Source organism: Cygnus atratus, chromosome 21, assembly GCF_013377495.2.
Source record: "Cygnus atratus isolate AKBS03 ecotype Queensland, Australia chromosome 21, CAtr_DNAZoo_HiC_assembly, whole genome shotgun sequence".
Taxonomy (NCBI): domain Eukaryota; kingdom Metazoa; phylum Chordata; class Aves; order Anseriformes; family Anatidae; genus Cygnus; species Cygnus atratus.
In genome coordinates this window covers 6582809-6610792 of record NC_066382.1, presented here as the reverse complement: position 1 = coordinate 6610792, position 27984 = coordinate 6582809, and the positions used below count along the sequence as shown (strand labels likewise).

The 27984-nt window shown below is 45.8% G+C and overlaps 1 protein-coding gene across 1 annotated transcript; it reads right to left on the bottom strand.

Annotated features, from left to right (window-relative positions):
- On the bottom strand, nt 1–24919 carry LOC118253246 (zinc finger and BTB domain-containing protein 40). Its single transcript, XM_050714980.1, is given in 18 exon segments — nt 1–198; nt 918–1078; nt 1221–1460; nt 1934–2002; nt 2005–2337; nt 6845–6991; nt 6994–7012; nt 8021–8063; nt 8065–8146; nt 12632–12734; nt 15833–15975; nt 16554–16628; nt 16631–16668; nt 16670–16743; nt 23436–23569; nt 24190–24456; nt 24459–24658; nt 24660–24919. Coding segments are annotated over 18 exon segments (2586 nt in total).
- Between the last annotated feature and the right edge of the window lie 3065 nt (nt 24920–27984).

The window sequence follows — 27984 nt, the reverse complement described above, 5'->3', positions numbered from 1 at the left end:
TCACTCTCCTTTGGTTTCTTCACAAATCGGAGTGACTTTGTCATCAAACAAGTCCTCCATAGTCACTGTCACCAGCTCCAAGCCAGCTTGGCTCACTTGGGATTCGGGCAACGTCGCAAAGACTTGGGAGCCAGCAACCTGGGCTTCATCAAAAGAGATGATGTGTTCTGCTGCTCCTTCCTCTGACGTCTGAATCTCCTGTGTAGAAGACAAAATGGAGTGAGACACTTACAGCATCCCTTTCTTTGTAATCACTTTGCTACACACATCTTTCCTTCTTTCCTGGCCCTGTTCCGGCAATAACATTTAGCTTCACACCAGAGGACTGCAATTACAATAGGCGTGAGACTAATGGTAAACTCTAAGCTACACACACTAATGATGCAAAAGAGAAAACAGAAGAACAATTTAAATATTTCTCTCCACAAAATTGCTATAATTTAGCTCCACAAGCAGTCGTAGACAATAAACACCCTGTGATTACACACTAGAGGAATGCCAGCCCAGGGGACCTTACACACTAGGATCCCTCATCCAAGGAGCTATTCTCCACTGATGGCTGAGGTATTAAGAGAAAGAGTCTGGGTTCAGGCCTAGCATTTGGCCTCCAACAAAACAGCTATCATCTCATGGGGTATGTCATCTGGCTTTTAATAGCCTCTGAGAAACCAGGCACCTCTGCACACACTGTCAGTCCCTCTCTCTCGGCTCCCAAAAACCAGTTTATGAATGTGAGTTGCAGCCTGTGAAAAAGAAAGTGTGGAGGTAAAGGAAGGGACACCGATGACTGGCATGCAGCTGGGTTGGAGTCTTTGCCCTTCCCCACACAAAAGGCCCTTTATGTGGTCTCCCCAAGTCCAGACAGGTCCTTCTCTGTTCTTTCTCGTGCAAATCTCCCTTTTTTTCCATTCTCCTACTAGTTCTATCCTCCTCACACCCCAGTGCTCAGGGTTCAGTTCCTTGTTTCTCTGTGCTGATGTCTCTTGCTGAGGACAAGCTTCTAACTGGGTGGCTAGTGGAAGAACCTGGAAAAGGGGGATGGAGCAGTAGCAGAGCTGGGAATGAGCAGGGACACCACCTGAAAACATGCAGGTGAAGGAGCTGGGAGAATGGCCTGCGGCCCAGGGCTCTCACAAAAGATGGAGAAAGAGGCCAGCAGCCAGGAGGCAGATGGAGAAGCAGGGCAGAAAGGGGTGGATGGAGCAAGCTGAGCCTCATGCCCCTGGGGATGGGCTCCTGTGGGGAAGGCTCATCCTCAGAGCGCTTCTTCTTGGTGTGGTAGGCAAGGGCCGAGGCCTGCATAAAGGTCATCGGGCAGTGCTTGCACATGAAGGGCCGGTCCCCTGTGTGCAGCCGCAGGTGGTTCTTCAGCGTGGAGTTGGCCGCAAACTTGGCCCCGCACTCCTCACAGGAGACGGGCTTCTCGTTGAAATGCTCCGCCAGCTTGTGGTACTGCATCCCTGGGGACATGGGCAGGACAGCAGGGCAGCACCAGTGCCCAGCACAGGAACCCAGTGACAGCTTCTGACAACCAGGCACCTCCCGCAGCTTCATCCCAGCACACCTGGGCACCTCAAGCTGGCCACGAGGAGAACAAAGAGACTCAGCTCCTGTTATTGGTCCTGCTGTGCCAGCCACAGAATTGGAACAGCTCAGTTATTTTTGGAGGCTTTTAAATTTGCTAGTAGCCCCACTTTTCCTTGATGAGCCAAGTTGAAAACCAATTAGGGAAGAACTAATCAGAAAGTAGCTGTGCTCAGTGGGGCAGGAGAAACAAGCTGAGCTGCATTTCCTGCACATGGCGCTCACAGAGCTGCAGGGTGGAGGAGATTTCAGACTATCACTTTATTATATTGTCCAGTCTTCTTCACAGTGTGTGCACAGGGCCTCAGAATAAACCCCCCTTTTCCCACCCTGCTATCACCAACCCTACCTGAGGCATGAGCAAACTCTTGGCCATAGATGTCACATGCTGCAGGGAGACACCTCTTCTTCTTGGCCATCCGACTGCTCCATGGACCTCCAGCTGATGTTTCTCCAGCTCATTCTTTGTAGCTTTGACTTCAGTGCACTCCTTACGCTGGATTTGCTTTCCTTTGGTCACCGGACAACGTTTCATGTGCACCTTTAGGCAGCAGTAGAAGCGGAAGCTCTTATCACAAGCTTTGCAGATAAAACTCTTCTTGGAAGAAGCTTTCTCTTGTGGTTCCTTCGGTTCCTTGGTCCCAGCACCTCCTGCCCTGTCCTCTTCTTTGTCCAGAGCTTCAAGTTGGGACTCACTGTTCACCTTCCACTTCCTGATCCCAGCTTCCTCTCCACTTCCTTCCGTCAAGAGCCCTGTGTACAAAACAACTCCAGTTTCAGTGGTGACCGGCAGGGCTTGAATACCAGCCCCCTGGTTTCCCATCTCCTGAATGCTCCTGAGCAGGGAGTCACCCTTATGCAGTAGGAATGGGCACGCATCAGTGGACACACTGAGACACCACAATGGTGACACGAGACTCTGCCCAAAAGCGGTCGTGGCAATGCATGGTACAAGGCATGAAGCAGCGATCCTTTAACTTTTCCACCCACACATACTAGGGGCCGGGTTTGGTGACAAGAGCAACATCCAGATTTTCCAAAGAGCTTGCTCCTCACCTGGCGAGAATGGGAACAATTGTTGCTTCTAAGAGTCTGCCTCTTGCTCAAACGTGTGAAGTTATGGCTGTGCTTAAATGTTTGAAGATCTGAGCCTCGGGGATGATACTGTCTCACTAACTCTGCCATTGAGAGTGGATATCCAGCCATTAATTACAAGACACCTCAGGAACACTTCCCAAACACAAACTCTTTGAAAGAGAACACAATCTTGCTACAACCTTTTTGAGTCTTCTGGTTAGGGCCCTGAGGTATTTTAAATCACTCATTACATTCACTTCTAACAAGCTTTAATGCTTTTCTGAGTCCCTGTAACACCATCATCTCAAAAAGCAAAAGCTGGAAAACTCACCTAGGATCTCATTCTACAGAAAAGACCCACAGGGAATACACATATGGAAGAAATCAAAATCCAAACAGATATATTTGGCTTCTTTGTTATAATGAGAACCATGCGATTGTGTGGCCATGGAAACCACTGCAGACTTTTTGCCAATGTACAGTAAATTCACCCTGTATTTGAAAAACTTCATTTCTGCCTTCCTCACTACGGGAAGAGCTCAGAAAAGTTTTCTCCCTGCATGGTGATATCACCCTGAATTTCCAACCAACTAGAAACCAGTTGACATAATTCCAATGCACACTGACTCAGAAATCTGATGATGTCAAGCGGTGACCCACCAACCCCTGAATAAATCAAGGGAGAAAAACAGACTGTAAGACTGTTTTCCAGTTTGCCCTCCTCTGTCAAAACAGCACTACACACCCTTCACCTCTAAGGTCTCTTCCCACATTCCTGTGACCAACACTGTCAGTTTTTCTGATCTAAGCAAATAAGAATCTTTAAACCTCCCAGAAATGTTGAACATTGAAAAGAGATGAATGTACATGAAGATATGAGCTTTAAGGAAACCAGAACTGGATATGCAAGTACGTGACTCCAGAAGCAAAGACCCCCTTGATGTATGAGCATTCTGCCTCCCACTTCTTAGCTTAAGCTGGAAGAAAACCCCGCCTACATTTTTGCATCTATCCCATGTCAGCAAGCACATGAAGGTCATTCAAATGTTTGCTGACATACATGGAGCCATGGACAAAACTTATACAGGAGAGCGTGGAATTTTACTTGCAGACCCTCCGATTTAACAATTGCAATGGCTGACTCAGGCCTCAGTTAAATGCCAACTGTCTTTTTTAAATGCAGCATTATGCAGACAAAAACCCTCTTGTCTGGAGTTATTGACACATCTCTGAGATTTGAAAATTATGCATATTTTGACAAACAAGATCTCCCAAGAAGTGACTCTACAGAGACCTGGAAAGCAGCTAGCTAGTGAAGAGGCTATGGAGTTGGCTGAAACAGATAAACCTTGTCCTTTTAAGCACCAGCTGCCAATAGTAAAAGCAACCTAGCTACAGAAGGGACCTGAAGAAAAAACAACAGACTTCATATTGTACCTCCATCAGAGAAGCCAACCCATTACTTTGATGATGCTGAGTGCGGCATCAAAGGATGAAGCTTCCTCCACAGGAAGTCCTGGTGCTTGCCAAGTGGTTCAGCTCACCTACATTAGGTATCAGAAATACCTTTTCTTTCTCTCTGTGATAGAGATGTTAAAAAAATGTAGCTTTCAAATGGAAATGCAAACTGCATGTGTCTCTATGGGGCACATATGTTCTTCAGAAATGTGAGATTTTCTCCGTTTTTAGTGCAAGCTCACATCTCTCAAACATGAGGCTCTCAGTTGTCATTCACATCTTATGCTACGAGCCACATGGCTGTTGATCCATAACTGCAATCTGCAACATTCAGGGCTGGTAAGCTGTGATACCAGAGTTAAGGAGACCAGTAGAAAAACTAAGATAAGGAAGTTCATTGTAAAGATCCATAGAATGCCAAAGAAGGACTGGTAACTGGCAATTCTTCTCTGATTGATTCATACAAAAATGTTTTTGCCAAATAAATACCATTTTTCCAGGGCTCTTGTTTTTCATGTTGCTTCTTGCCTGATTTTGTCTCAACCTTGGCTTGAAGCCCTGCAAAGACACTTAGTAACAGCAGTCTGCTCTCTTTGATATCAGGGCCAGAGAAGCAGGCATCTGCCAGAGCGATTCAGCTGACTCCTCTCTGCAAGGTATCAAGCAGCTAAGGTGGTCTGCACGTTCAAAGACACGTGCAATTTTTATTGCCTTACACCCTCTAGAATGTTAGGAGGAAATTCTTCACTCAGAGGGTGGTGAGGCACTGTCACAGGTTGCCCAGTCCCTGGAGTTGTTCAAGACCAGGTTGGACAAGGCCCTGGGCAACCTGATCTAGTGGGTGGCATCCCTGCCCATGGCAGGGGGGTTGGAACTGGATGATCTTTAAGGTCCCTTCCAACCCGAGATATTCTGTGATTCTATGATCTCACGGTTAGACAGGGTCAAGAGAAGTGTAGCAGGTGACCAGAGCTTCAGCAGGAAACAGAGAAGGAATGGCAGATAAGAAGGAATCAACTTTACTCTGGAAATCTTCATCAGAGCCATGACCAGGCAAAAAAGCCAACTGGATTGGCAACAGCTCTTCTGACATTGTAAGAGGGAACCTAAATCTGAACTGAGCATGAATAATGGATTTACAGTATAGGACATCTCTCAGGGGACCATTAAGGCTAAGGAAGTCAATAAGCAGGAGGAACTTGAGGAAGAGGAGCACAGCATGCGACCTTCTGAGCCCTATGGCTGGAGCAGTAAGCCCAGTCCTTGATTTCTTCTATGCATGCACTGCTCTGAGCCACCCAATCCCATCTACCACCCTAATAACCTTTCCTTATTGCTCACGAATGAGACAAGCTAATGAATGGCAGCTCCCTCTCTACCCTCCTCTCCCTCCTACCCCTTCCTGGCACAGAGGGAACATTTCCTTTGCTTGTTACCGACAAACATGAAACAATGGCAAGCGTCAAAGCCAGGAGGCTTATGTTCATTCATAAAGACCAATCATGGCTCTGACTCAACTTTTCAAACCAACCAATTAAACTTCCTACCCCTAAAAAAAAGACAAGACTTTAATAAAAGCTGTTTACTCTAACTAGCAAGCAGTCTGTGAGTGTTCCCAGACTGCACCATAAGCTGTGCAGCTCTAACACCACAAGTAAATAGGGATGGACTGAGCTGAACTGCTGTCTGCGCTTGGATAAAAGACACACCATGTACATCCATCAGACTGTGCAGCCCAAAAAATCTGTACCTGGACAAACTGGGAAACATGATGGCATAAAAACACGAGAAAATAGAATAAGCAAGTCACATTTGCATTCAAGAGAATGCAAACCTGCAGCTACTTTTCTCTCTCTCTTATCTTTTCCATTAAAGCACCACATCCTGTTAAGCATTCTTCCTTCAAATGACGGATGCAGAGGCACAATTCAGCTCAGCCGGAAAGCATCCCACAGCTCGGGGCAGGGTCTCACACATGGTTATTGCTATGCATTTGTTTCTGGAGTTCAGGAAATTACGTTTGCCAAACTGGTACAGTATGTAACATTTCCCTACTGCTGTGGGACTCTCCTAGGGGATCATTTGCTTCGCAAAGTGTATATATAGCAAAACCAAATTAAGGCATGGTGAGACAATTAACTCAGAAAATAGTCTGGGGCTACAAACTGCACCATCACTGTCATCCTTTCACAAGATAAGTGCACTCAGATGTGAGCTTTTCACAATCAGTCTGTGAAGTATCCACACATATACAAAGTCAACAGATTATAATGGAAGTCCAAATTCATATAGATCCAACAGTATGCAACAAGAAGAATCAAAGAAACCCCACAGGTATGGATATAAATTCTGAGAAATAGCCTAACATAGATACAAACAATGTAAATTAGTTGCTTAAATGTCTCCAGAGCAAAGGCTAGCATGGAGAATTGCAAGCACGCTTAAGGAATACCAGTGTGGGGTCAGTCAGTCTCCACAACTCTCAGAAAGCAGACACGTTTGTCTGATGCACTTTAGCAGCAGGAGAAATTCATACTCCAAGGCGTTTATCCAGAGATCACCCCTGGGAATTCTCCTGCAAGTACAACCCCAACATTAGAGAGCAGTTCTGTGAAACAATCTCAGACCACCAGGATACTGAGGTCCACTACAACTCAAACTACCCAAAACTCCCAGTACTGGATGTAAATGACCACAGAAGGACGAAAGCCTGTGCATTTCTTACCCACATGCCCTAGCTCCTGCATCACTGGCTGTAGGTCTGGGAAAGACTCACGGACATTGCACAGCAGCTGACAGATCTTGATGGCCGGGACAGACTTCTCCTGTGTTGTACTCAGAGCTGCTTTGAAGGAGGCCTCTGAACTTTCCTCTGAGCAGAAACACTCAGTAGCTACAGAAGTAAGAAGAAAATATCGCATGGCAGAAATTTGGGGCTGCCAAAGGATGGGATGGTCTGGGAGCGAGGGCACGTTCACTTTTCCTGTTTCTTTTCTGCTGAGAACCTGCTCTGAGAAACCAGCAAAAAAATCTTTCCAAACAAGTCTTTGCCCTTCCACGAATACATGTGCATGAGCTGAAAGAATTTCAGGACTAAACCAAGTTACAATAAATTCATTCTCAGACTTTCTGATTTGGTATTAGGTTACTTAAAACTACTTCTCCATGGAAATAGAGGTTCCTCAATGCCTTACAGAATTACAAGTTTACCCGACTTGTAAACCTGTCTTTCATACACAACTTTCCCTGGGCTTTTCTCTCCCTTCCAAATCCAAATCATCTTCAGCCAGCCACTGCAAGGAGAGCCAAAGAGAGAATCTGTGTATGCCATTATGCACCTTACACTTCCAGATCTCCAACAGCAGCTAAACAGGACAGGAATGTGCAACTGCAGATTGCTTCATGGAAAAAGCTCAAAGCTACATACTAATGAACAGAGACCATTTGTTTTGTCAAAGGGCAAACAGGCAAGGCACGATGGTGATACAGAATCACAGCATCCTCAGTGCATTTTCTAGGAGTATTTCATTATCATGTTAGATAAAGTCCTCAGACAACTTACTCAAAGGGAAACCCTTTCAATCCACTGGCAGTTCTACTTTCTCTAAGACTTCAACACCTATACAGACTAGACCCAAATTTTGTGTGTCTGCATATCCACATTTTTACCAACTGAAAAGCTCACTGGCAATTTATTTCACCTAGAACCTCCTGCAGATTTATATAAAACACCCAGTATGCTCTCACTTCAGTAGAGGGATGCCTCCAACTTTGAACCTCTTGCCTGACCTAAGTAATATCCCCTGATTTCAGTGCATGCTAGGGCTTGTCCAGATTCTGAGCCCCAGATTGTGCTGGCTCCAAAGGCAGCTGGGGTACACGCTGCATCATCCCCTCATACCTCTTTTACTGCTTCCATGAGTCCTGCTTCCCCTGGAGCCAAGGTCCGCTCTCTGCCTAATGGCCTCCGAAATCAACTTGCTGTGCCTCAGGATGATCTCAATGGCTGTGCTTTCACTGGTGGCCACTGAAGAGGAAAATAAAAAATAAAGGTATTTACAAACACAAAACCCAAGGAGAACCTAAAGGCCTAACACCCATATGGTCCAACAGAATCAAGAACTGAGTGGGCTGAGTCCTCGTTGGTGCTAATGTTAAGGGAACACAAACCAGACTTGTGACTGTAAAGTGGCAGTAACACCTTCTTCTCTCCCTTACACCAAAAAAAATGCAACTTCAACCTCATTCCTTCCTCTCATATCTAATTCCAAGCTGAATCTGCTGAGGCTTGACCTGATGAATCTGAGAAACAATGACGCTAGAGTAAAACCACAACCTTTTTTAGATACCACAGTATGAGAATACAATGGACTAATTCAAGAAAAAAACAATCCTTACTCAGGGCAATGAAGAGATTTGGGGAAAATACACTGTGTACCAAAAATAATATATGATTGTACTTGTCCCCAGACTAGTTGATAAATAAAGCTGGGAATTGCCAAATAGATGAACCTATTTTTTTTTCCACTGCTAGAGTTACAAAATTGGAGAAGATGCATAGTGATACTTTCATAGGAGAACCCAAAATAAAAAACTATAGTTCATCCGAGACATCTGTGCATATTTTTTGTTTGCATGCTTAGATTTTTTAATCATTTCGGTTCAGTACCAAACAGAAAGATCAATTACTCACAAGGCACTACTTGGGAGGAAAGCAGTGAAAAACACAGCTTGGTGAAAAGCAAATACAGTCCTTGGGATCCAGGAGACACACAGTGTAAGGTAGGAAGAGAAAGCTCTCCAAGGTGGTGAAGGAGGCAGTGGAGAATGTGGAATAATCAAGGAATGATTTTGAGCTAATATGAAAAACTCCTTGGAAAAAGACTTTCTGGAAACATCTTGGCGAAGCTGAAGGAAACTCATCGAGCACTTTAGCGCTGTAAGGTTTAGGTATGACTTGTATATGCCCCATATGGATCAGGGAGTGGTTTACAAATAAAAATATTTTTCCCCTTATCCTATCAAAATGTTTCTGATTTTATTACACGGACTTGAGTTGTCACAAATGCATTCCCAGCATCCCACCATCATACCAAGGTGAGCTCCATAACTAGAGCGTGTTCCCCACCAGTCCTGTCTCTTAGCACTACATTACAGGACAGGCAAGGGCTACCATTAGCAGCTCAAATTGTTCCCTCCCTCTTCATTTTCATGATAAGAAATATTTGTGCTTCTGTTTGTTCAAGCTGCAATTTGAGGAGATTCAACTCTATGTAATTAAGCAATGCTCCTCCTCGGAGTGGGTATTACCACTAGATAATTAACCATATTGGGAGTCTGGTGTTTCAAGAAAGCAATCGTGCTTAACAAATGACAAAGCAGACTGCCTGTCGGGAATGTTTGCTACAGAAGAAGTTATCAGCATTATGAGTGCAGTTTTGCTTTCTATTAAACCATCATTTACATTTCACTGCATATTGATTTAGCTTTTAATTTTCAAGTGACTTCAGAGCCAGTGAAATTTGCCACTCTATCTGAATTGCTCAGACTTGTGCCTAAATCCACCCCAGCTTGGAAGGCTGTTCCACCAACTGAAAGCTGAGGACTCCAAGTCCCAGCACCACCATAGGCAGGCAACAAAAACAACAACAACAAAAAACACCAGAAATAAGAAGGGGATTAGCTGTCCATGATAAAGATGTCTAATGGGGACACTAAGTACAGAACACCCATCAGCACACTCTGCTCCAGCCAGGAGACCACAAGTTAATGATCATGATCTGCAGAAACACTACCTGGATCTAGGGGAGGACCAAAGCCCAACTAAGCTTCCCTGGCACTGAGCAGATTAAAGCCTCAGAACCGCATGGTCGCTTTTAACGTTAATGGAAATTACAAGGCAAGAGGCTAATTGAGCAAAAATATCTCTCTAGTAGTTTCCACAGGAGGGCAAAATGGTGATAATAAGATAACCCTCAGAAATCATGTTCATATGTCAAAGGTTAGATCTGGAAAAAGCCCACAATCTCTGACAACCACAAAGAAATTCACAAATCTTAGAGGTTAATAGTGGGACTTTATGATCTTAGAAGTCTTATCCAACCTAAATGAGTCTATGGTTCTATGATCGTGAAGGTCTTTTCCAACCTAGATGACTATGATTTGAAACCTTGAAAACTATCCGGGTGGTTTCTTACACCAAGTCTTGCTCTTGGAAGTTGTTAACAAACAAAAAAAAATATTTCAAGGACAGAGTTCAAAACAATTTTTCATTTAATATTCTTAGCAAATACTTTTTAAATTGGCAGTCTCTTTTCCCTCGTTTCCCCCATTTTTTCTGTTTGTCACTTGAAGATGAGATGAAAAAAGATGACTCATTAAATAAACACTCTATTAATTGAATGATTTATATGATGAGGCCACATGAGACATCTCATGTGTGAGACATAATCAGTGTAGCTTAGAAAAGCTCTATCATGCCACTGTAACACCTCCCCAGCACAGCCAGTACAGACAGACAGATTCAAGGGGAATGACAGGGGATCACAGAAGTGTGTGTACACACACACACAGATTCCTGCACAAGGGTCCTACTAAATTCCTGCTTGAGAGTCTTACAGGGGAAAGCCATCTCACAAATACACGTTGACCTACTCTCTGCATTCCTAAGCATTTAAAATGTAGAACTGGAAGAAACTTGGTAGGTTACCAGTCCATCTCACTGCTGTCATAAACACTACGTTATACATTCCCATTAATAAAATTATTAAGATCTATCCTAAAACTAGTTATCCATTTTGCTCCCTTTCCTCTGGTTGAAAAGCTCTTCTACAGTCTCATTCCCCTGTTGATTCTTCTAATTTTCAGCTTAAATTTATTCATGGCCAGTGTATACCCACTAGTTCATGTGCCAACACTATCTTTTAGCTTAAAAAGCTCTTCTAAACTCTGTATTTACCCTATTCCTCCTTTCCAATTTCTTTATAAGAGCATGATCATATTCCTTCTCAGTCTTCAGTTCACTTGTCTAAATAAAGCAGCTTCTCTTGTAAAATAGATTCTCCACTCCCCTGATCTTAACAGCTGCAAAACTGCCTCTACTTCAGTACAAACTCATCCTTTTTGAACCGGACTAGAACTGCACACAGTATTTCAGACAAGGTACTACTCTTACCTCTTGTTACTGAACGCACCCCCTTCACTTTATACTACTTCATCATTCAATTCTCACTACTTACATCTCCACACAGGTAATTCTTCTCCCACTTGCAGATCCTCCTCTGTGTAGACAAAAGTTCCCAGTTTTGCTCATCAGCAAGTCCTCCTAGCGTGGTTTGATATTTGTGTCAACAACATTAGTGATGCAATTAATTGAGTACCAAGAAAGCCACTGGTAACCTTGCTTCAACATGTCAGTCCTGCCTTCAGCACAACCTGTAGTTATTTCCCAATCAGCTACATCCTCTTTTTAGTATCACCATTTCCTTTAGATTAACAATTTCCCCACATGAAATTCAAATGCTTTGCTCAAGTCTAGATTGAGGCAGAAAACCCCATTTTTATCTCATCACATAAAGATTCCAGGTCAGGCAGAAACAATTTACTTGAACACCTTTGCTGCATTTTATCCCATTTCTTTACTTATGTGCAGTGCTTCAATTACACATGCCTTCCAGCCTTTTCCAGTGCATATTCCTGTGCAGCCATAGCTCTGGTTGCCTGATCACTGCTTCCCACTCCTACACACATGTCCTAGTTTTAGCCCCATTGTAGGGACTACTCCCAGCTTGAAAAATGCACCCATAAACCTTGCCATTGCTCTCATAACTATGTGTGTGTGCTCCTCCGGTCTGCTGGATGATTAGCCCGAATCCCCTTTGCTCTCTGAGTTGTGGTTTCACTTCAGAAAATTTCCATTCTTGTATCTCTTCGCCAGAGCTCTCCTGGATTTGTCCTTTGGCTCAGCCATGAGTTTGTGGGTCATCTCCTCTCATTATCCTTTTTCTTTACTTAATTAAACGTTTGTTACTTATCTCAGTATACATTGTGATTCCCAACAGTCTGACATGCTGCAAGCCTCTCTAATTACATACACTTTCAGACCTCTAAAGTAAACTTCTTTGTTTGTCTGCTGTTCCAGCCATTCCTGGCAGGTTCTTTACTTGGCCTAATATTCCTCTTCAAGTTATACATTCACTCAGGTCTGCAACCTCTCATACAAATTCTCCTCTCTTGTTGGGGATGCAAACTTCAGACAGTTCTCATACCTTTAACATAAAAGAAAAGAATCCAACAGCTCCTCCTGAGCTCTTATGAGCAGCTGAACTCATTAATTAGTTTCTCTCATTTCTAAAAATCTGTTCTTTTATAGCCAAAACTCTGTTAGTGAACCTGTTGGCATATCCTTCCGTCTAATTCACACTAAGCTGACTTTTGGTCTCTCAGTCTGAAGTCTTCTTTGAAGAGAACACAAGAGGGGTACAAGAATAGCATCCTTTTGGAGAGTGCCTACTGGAACCTGTTGCTGCTCCCAGGCAGGTATCTGCACTGCACTTCAACCAGCCTGTACTGGGGTTATGTGGTAGAGTTTTGGTAGTGCGGGCTGCAGGGGTGGCCTAAAAACAAAACAAACAAACAAAAAAAAGCTATTGCAGAAAAGCAGCTGGGAGAGCCAAGAGTGAGAACCAGCCCTGCAGCCCCCATGGTCAGTGCATATCCTAGGCAGTGAATATCCTAGGCAGGTATTCTTGCTTGTGTGGTCTTTAACACTTGTCCTAGCTCAGAGGCAGTTTGATTTGGGCACCAAGTTGTGTAGGCACTGGAGCTAAAGGGGAGGTAAACAGGAACAACATAAAAGGCCAAGAGGGAAAAGCAGCAGGAGCTCACGCATGGGAGCTGGAGAGGAGTAGAGTGATGGAGGGATGGTGCGAGAAGTAAGCAGGAGCCAGGTGTGCAAAGCAGGAAGAGGAAGGTGGGGTGAGGCAGGATGGAAACCGTAGCAGCAAGGTTTGCAGTCACCCGAGAGCCCTGCCTTACCACAACCAGATGTGAAGGGGGAATGCCAACACTTTAATGACGTGAGATGTCAACATATAGACCAGACGGCTACCGGCTGGTAAAATGCCCGGTCTCTTCTGGAAGAGGTCTGGACAGAAGAAAAGGATGGGTGTGTTGTGGTTTTTTTTTTACAGCCACTCTACTGCTCCAAGTTCAGGGCTGTTCCGTGGACCAGTGACTTTGAACTATGTGACAACCTAAGCCATGGGACACCATGCACAAGGGATTACTCCTCCCTTCCATTTTATCCAAATTTGTTTTTCTTTTCTTAAGGTTTTGCACCCAAGCCATACCCCAGATCCTCCACCCTACCTCCCCTCATCACAAACACTAATAAAGACACAAAGTTAAGCACTCAAAAAATGGAATTGCTAGATAAAAAGTTCTCTACAAAACCTGGGATTTGTAAAGGGGCTTCATTTCACCATGTAGTGTTTTTTGAGCAAAGAAAAATGGACTTGCTCCATGCACAACTTGGACCAGGCAGAGAAAGATCCTAGTTGTCTAGAAAAAAAGGCTAATACATGTAAGACTCATGTTTCTCTTGATGAATAAATGTGTCACTAATGAGGCAGTAACTGCAAGAAGAAAAATAAAAGTCTCATCTTTATGAAATCTTGGAGAACTAGATCATACCTCTGCCAGCCCAGAGCTCTCGTGTGATTCTGCAAGAATCAGGTAAGATGAAACCTTCAGAGGTGGCAGCTAAATTCCATGTAAGTTTTCCCAGTACCACACCTAAGACACCAGAGATCTCAAGTGCACATATGCCACAGTTCCACTGTTGTAATCAAGTTAACTTTGAAATAATTATGCACATTTCCACTTGTCTAGGAAAAAAAAAAAGAAAAAGAAAAAAAAGCACAAACAAATAAAGCAGTCCTTAAAAAAAAAAAAGGACAAAAGGACCCCTAGGGTCCCTGCTCCTCAGTTCCGTCTACACTTGGCAATTTGCACCTGACTTTCCTGTGCCTCACCTCCCAGTGCAGCTAAAACAAGGGCAAAAAGAGAACCCATAGAGAAGAAAAGAATTTTGTATTCAGAGCAGGATTTGGAGGCTCTGCAGCAAACAGTCTGGGAGCAGGCAGCAACTGAAGAGGATAAAAGAAATATTGGTTAACACTACCCCTTCACCAAGGCAGAAGTCCTGTGAACACCAGAGTGTATGATCACGCAATTAAATACCGGATCCTATGCCCAAGGGTCAGAACTATGACAGCAGAATGTTTGTTGTTCTTTTTTTTTTTCCCACATGGGAAGGGAGATAAAAAAGGCTGCATTTTAACTACCTGAATTTATGAAGACCACACACAAAAAAAAGAAAAAAAAAAAAAGAGCGCAGGGAAAAGGTGCAGCTTTTAAAAGCAAAGGCTGGGTTACGATGTGAACAGTGAACAGGGGTATGTGAAAAATTCTGAAGTCCCCACTTCCGAAGCAGTTTTTATGGCTGGGAGCTCAGCACCCTTGCAGATCTCTGCTGACAGCCACAACATCCCCGGCAGACGCAAAGTCCTTTGCTGCACTCACACCTCTCTCCCTCTTCTCACATCCCCTCCCAGGTTCAGACGTGCTGCTTTCAGAGGAGAAAATTCATCAGCTGCTACTCACCCCCCAGCCCACGAGGACAAGGTGGATGCTCTGTTGGCAGCACTTTCTCTGGCCCTCCTACAATCAGCTGTAGCTATATCCAAGGCTGCCCCATGCTGGAAACCTTGTCAGGAATTGCGTGCAAGGGAGCAAGACAGAAACCGAGGCATTTACAAGATGAGCAAGGGTTTTCAAGAAGCATGTCGTGGCTCCGGTCAGGCTCACTCAGACAGAAAGCAGACATCATTCATGTCACTGAGCACAACAGTGCTTTCCAATCCCTATAATCCTATGTCAGGGGAACTAACCGATGTGACAAACTAGGACAGGAGGTCTGCAAGCTATGTGCTGAACACAGCACGCCAGGACACCTGCAAGTTTCAGCTGCACAGGCAGGGCACAGCCAGCTCGCCTCAAAACACAAAAGAAAGCAGGTTTTACGCTGCTTTTTTTTTTTTTTATTTCATGGCTTCTTCAAATCAACATACATAATGCAACTGCTTACAGGAAAGCAATAGTCCTCCACACCAACTGCTGCGTTCAAGACATCAACCAATAAGCAAATAAATAAATAAAAATCAGTCAATGGGCATGCTACACTTGCAGGCAACTGTGTGCCCAGAGTTAAAGAAAGCAGATGCTGGGAGAGCCAGCTGAAAGGTAAGCTGATGACTGAGTACACAAGGACGTAATGACATGCAGGCAGCACAGGGTTTTAATGGTTCTGCTGAAAACAAACTGCACTGCAGAGCCTTCATCAGGCTCACAAAAAGGCATTTAAAGAGACTGAGAAACACTGGGTGCCTCCTCTGCCCCAGTCGCAGCTTTTAGGGACAGTCTGGCATACTGGACGGTTCACCCTGAAGCCCCCTTCGCAGTTCAGCTCTCATTATTCCCACAGCTCAGCACAGGACATGAGACAACTCCCACAAGCAGTCCATGCTGCGCAAAGGGAAATCACCCTGTGAGGCTAGCCCATCACTTGGCACACCATGTGGAAAGACAGTGCCTTGCAGACACACGCGTATGCCCCTCGCCCACAAAGCTTTCCTTCTCACGGATTTGTTACCCGCTTCTCCGAGGCGGTCAGGAATCCCTCTTCTGCTGCCTCCAGGAACTCTATGATGGGGCTCAGCTGTGTCACGTTCTGGATCAGCTCCTCCCTGCATCCCAGCAAACAAGCAGTCAGCATCTCTCCCTCTTTCATGCTCTCTTGGGGGAAAGGGATTCAGAAGCACAAGAGAAGAAACAAGTCAGTCTGAAGGAACTGACAGGCTCCTGAAGCGAGTGAGACTTTGTGTAAGATCTAAGTGAATAGCAAAGCTCATCCCAAGCACAAGCAGCAGAGAAAAATCACTTTACGATTCTCTTTAAACTCTGTGAAAGGAAAACGTCTCATTTATCTAACAGAGCACAAAGCCATAAAGCAAGCTGGAGGTTAACACCAGGTTTGCAAGGCCACTACTTTGTGTCAGCCTCCACTAAGAAAGGAGCTTTCAGTCCTGAGGCTCAGCTGTGCTCTGACCCACATTGGCTTTGCAGCCATCGATCCAACCCTCCAGGCAGCAATGGGGAGAGCCCCGCGCTGCCCGCAACCCGCTGCTGTGGAACAGAAACGCTCCAGGATCTTGGCCTGCACGCAATAAGCCTCCTGTATTTGAGTAAGGATACAAGGATTGAACAAATACTGGAGCACTGCAGCCCACCGGGGGGACGTGACCAGGTTTCTGAAGGTGCTTTGCCTGTATGGTTACCCACTCACTTTGCCAGAACCATGCCCAGTTCTCTACCTGTTTGCTGCAGGGCTTCTCCACTGCCCTGTTCCCTCTCCAGCAAGGCTGCTCTCAGCGTGGGATTCCCATCTTGAACAGCTTCAGTAAGGACACAAGGATCTGTGCATCCAGGGGCATCCTTCACTTTGCCCAACAGCTTTGTGAACACCAACTGTTCCCCTGCCTCTGCCAGACAGGCAACCAGAGCCTACAAGAGAACAGGCAAGTGCAGGGAAGGTTTAACAACACAGGCAACTGCCTGATACAAGCAAAAAGCAGAATTCTGGGGGTTTTGTTGAGGGAAGGAAAAAAAATAAAACATAGAAACCCATATACACATGCCCACCAACACAGGTTGAGCTCGCTGAGGCCCTGCCTGCATTGAATTCAGCCCCAGGAGATATCTGGGCTGTGGCCACCAGCCCCAGCAAGGAGGGCAACAAGCCCTGCCTGCCAGCTCTTCTCCTTGCAGTGAGCTCTGCCGATGGGAGCTGGTGAATGGCCCCGTTCCAGCACCAAACACACCTCTTCGGACCAGGGCTCTCCTAACAGCAAAATGCCAATAGCTAACTGACCTTATAAGGTTGTAAACACTTATTTAAGAAGCCCAAGACTAGAGGAGGGAATACAAGATTTCAGTGCAGAACAAGGAGAGCACTTGCATAGAAAACAGAGAACATTTTAGGTGGGACTTCTAGGAATTCTCATTCCCAAATCACAATGGAGTCGCATCTCCTAGCTTTGGGCACAAGCTTTGGAGATTAGGCACCCAAGTGCTGTCTGTTGTGGGCTCTCAGCACACCTGGTTATCAAGCTCAGAGCTCCAAAATCCACTCCAGTGACCCAAAAGAGCAACCAGAGGCAAACAAGCCTGTGCAGTTATGGAAATAAAAGGAAAAGAAATAAGCTGGAACTCTTGCTCCCATTTCCCTGGAGCCCTTTAACGCTGTAAATACTGCCCCTAAAGACACATGCTCCCCAGCTCTCCACAAGAGATGCCAGCCTTTCAGAGCAGGCGTCCTTTATTAGAGACTCCAGGGATGCTATAAAAGTACCTTTGAAGTGGAGAGCTTAGCCCAGCTCCTGAGATAACGGCCATTTTCTGCTGTCATTGTCATTTTTATTTCTATGATAAAAAGACTGAATGTAACTGCTTGAGGCCACACCAGGGGGATGCTGGACTTGCTTTTCCTAGCAGGTGTAAATGCTCATATTTTAGGGCAGCGTGACAGTGCAATGACCTATTGCAAGGAGTGTCCACAGAGGGGGAGCTGCAGGAGTCCCAGTTCTTATCCACTAACGGCATTTTTCCTGCCAGAGAGATGTGGACATGAAGGGCTCTGTTATAAAGGAAAAAAAAAAAAAAAAAAAAAAAAGAGATGCAGCAGATGTGCCAAAGAGCAAGCTTAAAGGTATTTTTTTAATCCAAGCATCAATTTTTCATAAGACTTGATAACCAGATTGTGTTTGTTCTCAAGGTTTGCATGTCTGACCCCTACCAGCTGAGACCGATCCTGCAAAATATCTTGAATCTCACCTTTCTAAAGGTGCTCAGCACCTTGCCAAATGCATGTTTTTAATATGTATGAGAAGTAACTTGCATTGCTGTAACTTATTTATTTTTTTTTAATTAAAATCAGCACAGCATCACTACCCAGAGGTCCACTTAACATCCCTTTCTCGGTGCATGGTTTTCGTTAATGGAAATGAGTTTTCAGAAACTGAAAGGCTCTGCTATTTATAGTCTCTTTCTGGAAGACCTTTCCTCAGACACGTTGCTCAGTGGGAGCAACAGCCTTTTAGCATTGTTTTGAATGAGTGCACAGTGCATTTTAGACTGACTTTGAAGCAGAAACAGCTCCCAAAGAACCTGGAAGAACTGGAGAAATAGTGATATTAAGCTGGAATCCCAGCTTCCATTCAGCGGTAAGGTGCCCACGTGTTGTAGCCTCATCTATCAGGCTTTCACTGCATGGGACACTTGCAAAACCCTTCATGGCCAAATTGGCAAAAAGCAGCATGCAGTCAGCTTCCAGACTGGGGCAAGAGACAGTCTGGGGCAGTTTCCTTGGGGCAGAGAAACCAAGTCACTAAGAACTGACTTCAGTTTGAGTTGTACCACCAAATGGTGGTGGACTTTCTCAAAGTCCACCGAGAAATTCAGCCCTGACTGCAGGTGTCAGTTGTGGTGCCCGCAACGCCCCAGCTGCTCACAGTCCTACCAGTACCTCAATGATCACACACCATGAGAACGTCCCCCAAGCTGATCTTAAACCTCCCCAATTCCACGGCAGCCCCGGGGTAAGAAACACCACAGGAGATATGTCCCCTATCTCCATATCATCTTCCACATTTGGGGGATTTCTTTCCTAATACCTTCAGTTCCTACACTGCTACATCCCCTCATCCTGCTGCAGGATCTCTTGCTCTTCCCCATTGCTCCTTCATGCTTCAAATTCTTTTGCTTCTTCTAACATTCCCTGGAGTAAACCAGGTGGGCAAGTAATGCATATCCCACGTGCAGTGGCCCATAACCAAGCCTGCAGGTTTCACCCAGGGATGTGGGGAGAGAGGCAGAGCAGCAGGCGGTGCAACCACAAATCCAGCTGGCCACTAATCCACAGCCTTGCCTTTTCCCTGTAGGTGGATTTTCACATCTCATCCATGCTTCTGCTCCCACTGTGAGACATGCCTCAGGTGCAAAAGATCTCTGCAAAAAGCCACTTTACTGCTGCTGAGTGATCTCCCTTAAACAGCAGCTTCAGTACTCATGCAAGCACCTAAAGTGGTGGGAGGGATCTTCAAGAGATGGGCTGGAAAGCCAGGAGGCTTAGGATGGCAGTCGAACCTTGCTTTAAACCTTTCCCTCATAAGCCCAGACACACTCAGCTCCACGACTGACCCCTGAGCACGGTAAATTCTGCGTCAATAACTCAGCCCTACCTCCCTTCCCTGAGGAAAGCTGCACAAGCCACTGCCAGCTGCAAAGTCTCCAACTGCAGGCAACCAGTTCAGAGACATAACAACCAGGCCTCTGTGAATGCAAGTTGGTTTAGTTTTGTGTGTGTTTTTTTTCTGTTTGTTTGTTTGTTTGTTTTTTTACTGAGTACTTTTTGAAGTGCATAACATAAAGCAAATATAAAAAAGCCATCAGAAAACCACAGCCCAGCCCAGACAAAGCCACTGCCTGCAGAGCCAATGGCATGAACAGCACAGCGCGCAGCTCACATCTGACCCACAGAAAAGCTCCTCGACTACAACCGAGCCATGAAGTCAACCAGTTACCACTGGTATAATACATTATATATATGATATACCATTGGCATACAGTAATCAGGGGAAAACTATGTTCCCACTGCTAGTTCAGCTCGCTGAAATGTTTTGTTTGTGGTTCTCTCCCCCCCCCCCAAACCTGCATTTGTAAGTGAACTATGAGGGAGACTCCAGCATCAGGACGGTGCCATGGAGGTTGCTGGCTCCTGCTTGCTGTACACAAGAATTAAAGCTCAGCCAAAACTTCCATGCAAGAAGACCGGAACAATGAAAAGGTTCCTGCAGCTTTGCCACCAGGAAAACAGGCAAACCTGCAAGCTCGCGCTCCTCATCAGGATGCAGAAGGTAACAGCAAACTTTTTTATGCCGCATCCAGAAATTCCTGCAGCTGCAAATGAAGGACAGCGATAATTGGACAGGCCCATATGCAGTGGAAATGATCCACAAGCACAGTGACATTTATTCTGCGCTAGAGAATCAACGCTCCCCCACTTCATCTGAAACCAGTAGTAGAGGGAACAAATGAGCTGTGCAATAATTTGAATTGAGTTTCTCTAAGAGAGCACAGGAAGATAAGACTTGACACCAGCAAAGCTCTTCTACGCTTCCCCAGATTACTGCAATTTCAGTCTTGTTCTCATTTCCAAGCAGGTTTCATCCAGGCCAGAACCAAATTAGATCGGAATAGTTTATGTGAGTTACACAGAGAGACTTCAAAACAAAAACAACCCCCCAAAAAAACACATCATCTTAAATAGAAAACCAACTTATAAGGGTACATCTGCATTTTTCAGCCCAGGGAGCAGAAGGTAGCAACAAACTTATAGAAAAGTAAAAATTCTGACAAAAGCAAGGCAAAAAATCCTGCAACTTAAACTTCTACTGGATGTACCTGGAAATAAGGCAGCAACGCTGAAAGGAAGCACAGCACAACCCCATAGAACATAGGGCTACTGGCCTGCCGCAGGAAACAAGGCACCCATTCACAGACGAGCTCACGAGCAAAGGAACAGAAACAGAGGGTGATGTCTAAAGCAAACTCTCACTGAAACCTAAGGAGCTTAAAGCCAGAGCAGCCTTGGCTCTAAAAGCAGCTGGCAAAACCCCCACCAACACTCCCAAGCCCCAGTGCTGTGCATCAAAAACCCAATACTGCTTGCCTGTAGAGACAATGTACCCACAAAGGACTCGTGAGCAAAAGCACGTGCACGAGGGATGGGACCTCTCCTCTGCAGCACCGCAAACACTCCCCACCAGACCACGTAGCATGAAGAAAAGGCAGCTCCTCTCACGGCGTGGTTGCATCTACAGCCATCTCGCTGGCTTCCAAATTGACTTTACTTGCCCTGAGGCACCCAAGAGACTTCAAGCAAATACCTGGTAAAATAATACAAAAAGGAACTAAAAAAAAAAAAAAGAGAGAGAGAGGAAAAAATCCAATGACTTTCTACCACTGACACAATTTCAGCCCTAATTACACACCCTGAGCTGGGCTCTTTTGAGCTAAACTTACACATTAAGCATGAAATATATCACTGTATGATGGCCCCAAAGAAAACACAGAGCCCTTAGGGGAAAAAGCAACACCCTCTGCTGAAAACAGAGCCCAGGCCGGTGCCAGCGCCGACAGATCCCGCTTATCCCAGCAGGAGCTCAGAGAGCAACGGAATAGGCTGAGCTGAGAGTTTTCACCTAAGCCCTTACTTACACTGAGCTGCATCCCCCCTCCCCACTGCCTTTGGGGCTGACACTTTTCATGCTTGTTGCAGCTGAGAAGTGATTTTTCTGCAAGGCTTAAAGAAAATCCATTTCTCATTTATTCAGCATTTATTTACAGCTACAGAAAAATTGTCCAGGTGCCATTCTGCAGTCAGATACCCAGACTGTCTCTGAGCTCCGCAGCTTCCCATTTGGGCCCTACAGCAACAACTCATGTGGGAGCAAAACGGGCAGGGCATATGGCATATAAGGGCCCACCAACCTCATCTGCCGGGCCTGAAGAAACTCGAAACATTATAGTTACTGCAAAGCAACAGAAAATGGGGCTTCCTAGGCCATTACAGAAGCAAGGCAGTGTACTTGCCTACCTGCAGCACGGGGTGTTAGCAGGTGAGGGGGACACGCTGGCACAGGCTGCCCTCTGGCAGCGCCTGTCCACATCCCCTGAGCACGGCGCCCTCCCAGAGGTGCTGCTCCAGTCGAGCCTCAGTTACCAATGTGTGGAATGGGTAAAACCTTAAACCTGACATCATTTTCTAATCTGGAAGATGAACAAACACACAGAAATGTAATCTTTCGGCAGGCATGCAGAGAGCAATGCACTCAAAGGTACGCATCAGCCTGGCTGGGCTTGCAACTGCAACCATGAATTAGGACCCACATCTCCCTCCTAAAGCATTTTTAAATTGAACACCATCAAAGGGGTCAGCCACTAAGAGAACACAGGCTTTCCTCCCATGAACATTCAAAGCCTCATCAGAAAATAAATCTGTATTCCCTGACTCAAGGGAATTCTCCTACCTGCTGTCATACTTTTTTTTTTCTAGTAAAGATGTTGACTTTGGTTTTCAAAAGCAGAAAGCTGTCTTGGCCAAAACATCCCGTGTCACACAGACATGCTGGTACTGCTGGGTACAGGTGACTGAAACCCAGACAGCTTGTAAGACCTACAGGTCTCAGCCCTCCAATCCAGGGAACATGAGTTCTTGACGTCGAAAGTCAGGCTAATCACAGAGTCACCAAAACGTTGGCCACAAAACTGCCATGCTCTTATTTCTTTACATACAGAAAAGCTATAGAGGGCAATTCATGCAGCCAGGCAGCCTGGCCTGAAAACAGCTCCATCAGAAGCAGCCCAGGTGAGCAGAGCAACCGCATGACAGCTGTGGCTCTTCCCCAGACACTGTGCTCAAGCAGTGCCCCCAAGTCTCCCTGCATGGCCACTACACAAATACAGGAACTTCAGTGGTGCCACTGAAGATGTAACCTGCTGTTTCTTTGGTGGCTTTGACCTATTATGATGGCTGGCATCCGTTGTTCAGAGCCCACAATATCCTCCAGTGTTAACCAAGCACTAGATTCAACTATCTTCCAACACCAACCTGATCATCATTCATCTGCAATGACTGCTTTTAAAGTGGCACACCACCAGGAGAAGTGTCATGGGACAGCAGGCCAATATGCCACACATCCGTTCCTGCCTGTGACACTCCTGGTGAACGGCCTGCAAAGCAGAGCAGAGCAGATGCTCCACGGCAAGACTCCGCCATGGGCTCAGGAAGTCTATTTTGGGATCTCATGTGTCAGTCATTGCCGTGTTGATACAGTTCCCGAAGCGAATGCCATAAACAGATAGAATGTCAGAGCTCTCCTACCATGTACTGAAGATGTCTTCAGGGCAGGACACCTTACCTACTTACTTACCTCCTTACCTACATGCACGAGCAGCTTGCTCTTCCAGATGCTTCTCAAGGGTGTCATTCAGGTGAGATTTGCCCTTCAAACAACAAAGCACCAGAGCCCCAGTTTCCCCATGAAAATATTTCCTGAACAAGGCCCAAACTATTCTAGCCCTCAGCAGGGTGGAGAAGAAAAGACTTGTATTATTTTTCCAATAAACACACCTACCTCCCTTTGAGAGGCATCAATTTCTCTGCATTCTTCTAGTCTTCTGAGCACAGCCTGGGCATCAGAAAGGGCCTCAGAGAAAACACTTTCATATCGAAGAAAGAAATACAGTTTACAGCTTTTGCTCTCTGCTGCTGTGTGAGAGAAACAAGATGAGTTATTTGCTAATTGAAGGGATTCACAAAAAGCATGATGTGATTGAAAAGCATCAGTTTGTAACCAGCACATTTGCTGTAATATGAAAACTGTGACTCACAAATCCCTTCTAAAGATATCACGCAGCCTGGAGGAAAAACCAACAGTTTATTTAACACTAGTTATAAATGGAACATTTATTTTAAATCCATTGCAGCCTCTGTTTTCCTCCCATGCTGAACACAAGTTTAAAAGATAAGGTAGTATTAGCAGGCAACTCTGTGCACTTACTGTTACAAGGATTGTGTTACCAACCGCATGTTCTGCACGAACACAGATCCCACTGTACATCAGATGCAATCACACGCGTGGATAGAAAAGTTTTGCTCACTACAGCTCTGGTAAAGCACTGAGAGAAACAATCACAAAGGCCTAAGGAACTGTGCCAAAGGAAGAAAGCCCCTACAGAACCAGGGTACACACCAGTGCTGCTACCAACCCAGGGCAAACTAGAATGAAGAAATGCAGAGAAAAAGATCCCCCATGCCAAGAAAGTGTAATGCAACTGGGTTGTAAATCATTAAGAGGCAGTGCTGTGCCCAGACCTGTAAAGTCTCACCTAAATCACTCATTCTTCCTTTCTTCTCCAGAGGCTCAGCAGGCTCCTCTTCTGCACAGCCACACTGCTCTGTGCAGGCAGGCTGGTCAGGATGAGAGCCTGAATCTGCCCTGAGGGACCCAGAGCTGCTCAGGGTCGTGTCCTGTGGAACCCAGGTGTGATTTGTGGTAAGCTCCTGGTCAGGAACAGAAACATCTCCCTCCATTTCTGCTTCTGCAGAGTCAGGAGAAGGGGACACTCTCTGAGGGTGCAAGGTATCTGTTTTTTCTTTGCAGGAGGTTTTTCAGACTGAAGCAGGTTATCAGCTTCAGCGCTGTTTTCAGATGAGTCTGCTGGCTGGCTGGAGACCTCTCTCACTGTCTGATCCTGAGATTAGCAGCTGAGGAGGTCTCTAAGGAGGTTTTTGCAACTAACAGCCACATCAAACATCTGCAGACTGTCTGACAGAGAGATGGCTTTGGTGAAGTTGTTTCCCCATTGGGAGTTTGCCAGTGTACACCACATCCAGCAACAGCGCAAACTCCTCAGGTGTAGCCACAGAAGCATCAATGGAGATGGTGTCTGTGCTATCCAATAAGGATTTAAAAAGCAGGCTGGCAGCAGCCAAAACAACCTTGTGTACTCTAAAATGAACAGTCCCAATGAAGATGGTGCAATTGCAGAACTGCTGCTCCTTGAAGAGTGTTTACAGCTGCTGCAGCAACTGCTTTCTGTAACTGGGAAGCTCCATGGCTCCAGGATCTAGTGGCCTCCTCTTGCCTTGGTCTCCACACTGCTTTCACAAGGTCCAGCTAAAGAAAAAACAAAGGGTCCTACTAGCAAAAGGAAGCAAAAATCATTTTTCAGTTTACACCCCCTAGTAGTTTATTATATTGTGGTTTAGTGGTTACAGCAAGAAGAGGCTCCATTCTTAACTGAGACTCCCCAAATTCAGCAACTTACCTGACTAAAGATGCAGAGTCCAGATACTGTTCAAACATAAATATTTCAGGAATAGCTTAGGTGTGAAAATTAAGTCCCAGGAGTTACAAAAAGGAGAAAAGAAACTCCCAGACATGACTCCTACCACAGAGCTCTAAGATGTGTGAGTGCTCTTCAGATCAGGCACTGCAGTGCCACACAGTCTGCACCCAAGAACTAAAGGAACCAATGCAGGAACACCTGCTCAGACTATCTATCAAATGCAGAGCAGAATGTGAAGTGCTGGTTTTGACCTACAAAGCGCTAAGCAGTTTGGGAGCAGTTAAGTTTCTCCCCACATCGCTGCTAAGATCAGCAGGAGCATTTGAGCAATGAAGGCAGATGACTGCTTGCAGTCTGGGCTTTTCAGCACCTCCCTTCTTGGCACACCACAATCGTAATATGTTGACTTATCAGGGACATGATGTGGTCCACGTCTTCCCCCCAGGGTTTAATTTCTAGGAGGACAAGTAGACAGGGAAGACTGGGATCACAGAATCATAGACTATCCAGAATCACAACTCAGAATCATCCCACGAAGATCATTGAGTCTAACTCCTGGGTCTGCACAGGACCACCCAAAAATCAAACTCTATGTCTGGGACCATTATCCAAATGCTTCCAGAACTCCATCAGGCTCAGTGCTGTGACCACTACCCCGGGGAGCCTATTCCAGTGCCCAACCACCTTATCGGTGAAGAACCTTTTCCTAACACCCAGCCTGACTCTCCCCTGTCCCAGCTCCATGTCGTTCCCTCGGGTCCTGTCACTGTCCCCAGAGAGCAGAGCTCAGCGCCTGTCCCTCTACTCCCATTGTGAGGGAGCTGCAGGCCGCCATGAGGCCTCCCCTTGGCCTGCTCTGCTCTGGACTGAACAAACCAACGGACCTCAGCTGCTACTCATACATCTCCTAGTCTAGACCCCTCACCATCTTTGTAGCTCTCCTGTGGATGCTCTTTAATAGTTTATTCTACTTTTTATACTGTGGTGCCCCAAACTGTACACAGTACTGGTGTGTCCCACAGCAGCGCAGAGCAGAGCGGGACAGTCATTTCCCTCAAGCAGACAGCAGGCATCTGACCTCTCAGCTGCTATGCAATGATTAATTCTTGGGCAGAGAGAGTCATTGCTGGCTGAGTCCCCCAGAAGACAAATGTTTAAAACATCGGGAGGCCCCCAAAATAGGTTATCCCCATATTTTTCTTCCTCTGCTTCTTTTTGAGCTGTAAGGCTTCCAAATCACTCCAGACTCCTGAAGAACAACTGACATCTGAAGACAGCTCTGGGAACCTGCAAAGCAGCCCTTTGCCTGAGCTGGTAGAGGCTGGCACAGGCTGCTGCCATCTCCTGCAACCACTGCCAGGAGCGAGCCCTACACTGCTCTGCAAGTGCTGACACAAAGGATTTTCAAGCATGGATTTAGCATTTGCAGGGAGTGCCGGAGAGCGGGCCATGTACAGCACTGAAAGGCAGAAGTCCACAGGCCAAATCTCATCTACTAGAGCATCTCTTTCTTCTTTTTTTTTTCTTTCTTCTTTTTTCCCTGTTGCTGTAGGAAGAAGTGATAGGACATCTGCCAGCAGAATTTTTATCAGCAGGATATCTAGAGTTTTCGTCTATGCTAGACAAGATAAAGATGTTACTGTCTTGTCTATACATTAGGATGCCTAACACGGGTGCTGGCAATGATGCTGAAACAGAACAGCATGAGTGCTAGAGGAAGAGCACCTGGACAGACACCATTTACATGACCTTCAACTGCTTAACATCTTTGCACCTAGCTTCCTACTCTCTCACAGAGAACAGAAATAATATTGCCTCTCATCAGGGCATGAGCTTTAATGAGCCAAAGCTCATATACCACCTTTAAGCACTGCCTCGCACAGAAGCAGGCTAATAACACCCAGCTTGCACCAAATTCCTGGGGGCAGGAAAGCAGACCCTGGACGCAGGTTGAGCTGGCAGCTCATTCCCACAAGGCACTGGCCACTTTGGAGTTCAGATTTTGTTGGAAGCAGGACCTCTTGCCCACATGCAGGCAGGCCTCAAGCTGTCCTAGTGTGTGGCGCTGCCTACCGCATCTGTGGAAAGGCAGAAGGAACCAGAAGACATCGCTTTTACAAAAACTACAGATGGCTGAGTAATCTGACGGGTGGATAACACCCATCTATGACAGCAACTCCATCTCAGCCAAGAGTTCCCCATGTTTTAAATATCGAGTGCAATGCACCTTCCTTTTCAATCATCAGAAAATCAGGGTAAAATGCCAAATGGTTTTGGCCTCACCTCAAAGCAGAGTCATCATGCTCTCCATGTGAATACCACTGAGTAGGAGCACAAGGTAGGTGGGTCCTTCTGAAGATAGGGAAACCTAAGCAGTCGCTGATACCCTATCCACCTGCTTCCCAGGACCCAGCACTCTGCTCCTCCAGGAACATCATTACCAAAGGCCATCTGGTCTGTGGCTCATCAGCGCTACTTTGCAAGTCTCAGATCCAGCCCCTCACATAGGACTGGCCACCTGCACCTAGAGCCTATTAAACACACAGGCTCTGTTATCCTCCCACACTGTTGTAAATCAGAGGCAACCAAGTTGATGTCAGCAGAGTTGCTACTGAATGTGGGAGAAGAAAGAGACCCATTTCATTTACCAGGCTTAGTGTAATAGCAATTTTAGTCCGCCCACTCCTTGCCTGGAGTTAAAGGACTTCCAGTATCTGAGATGAAATCAGGTCTGCTGGTTAAGTGATAATAGCTGTGGATCCTCCTACAAAAGGACAAGCAAGAAACATCAGTGCCCTGGAAGAAGAGATGTCTGCTCACTTTGCCGTGAAT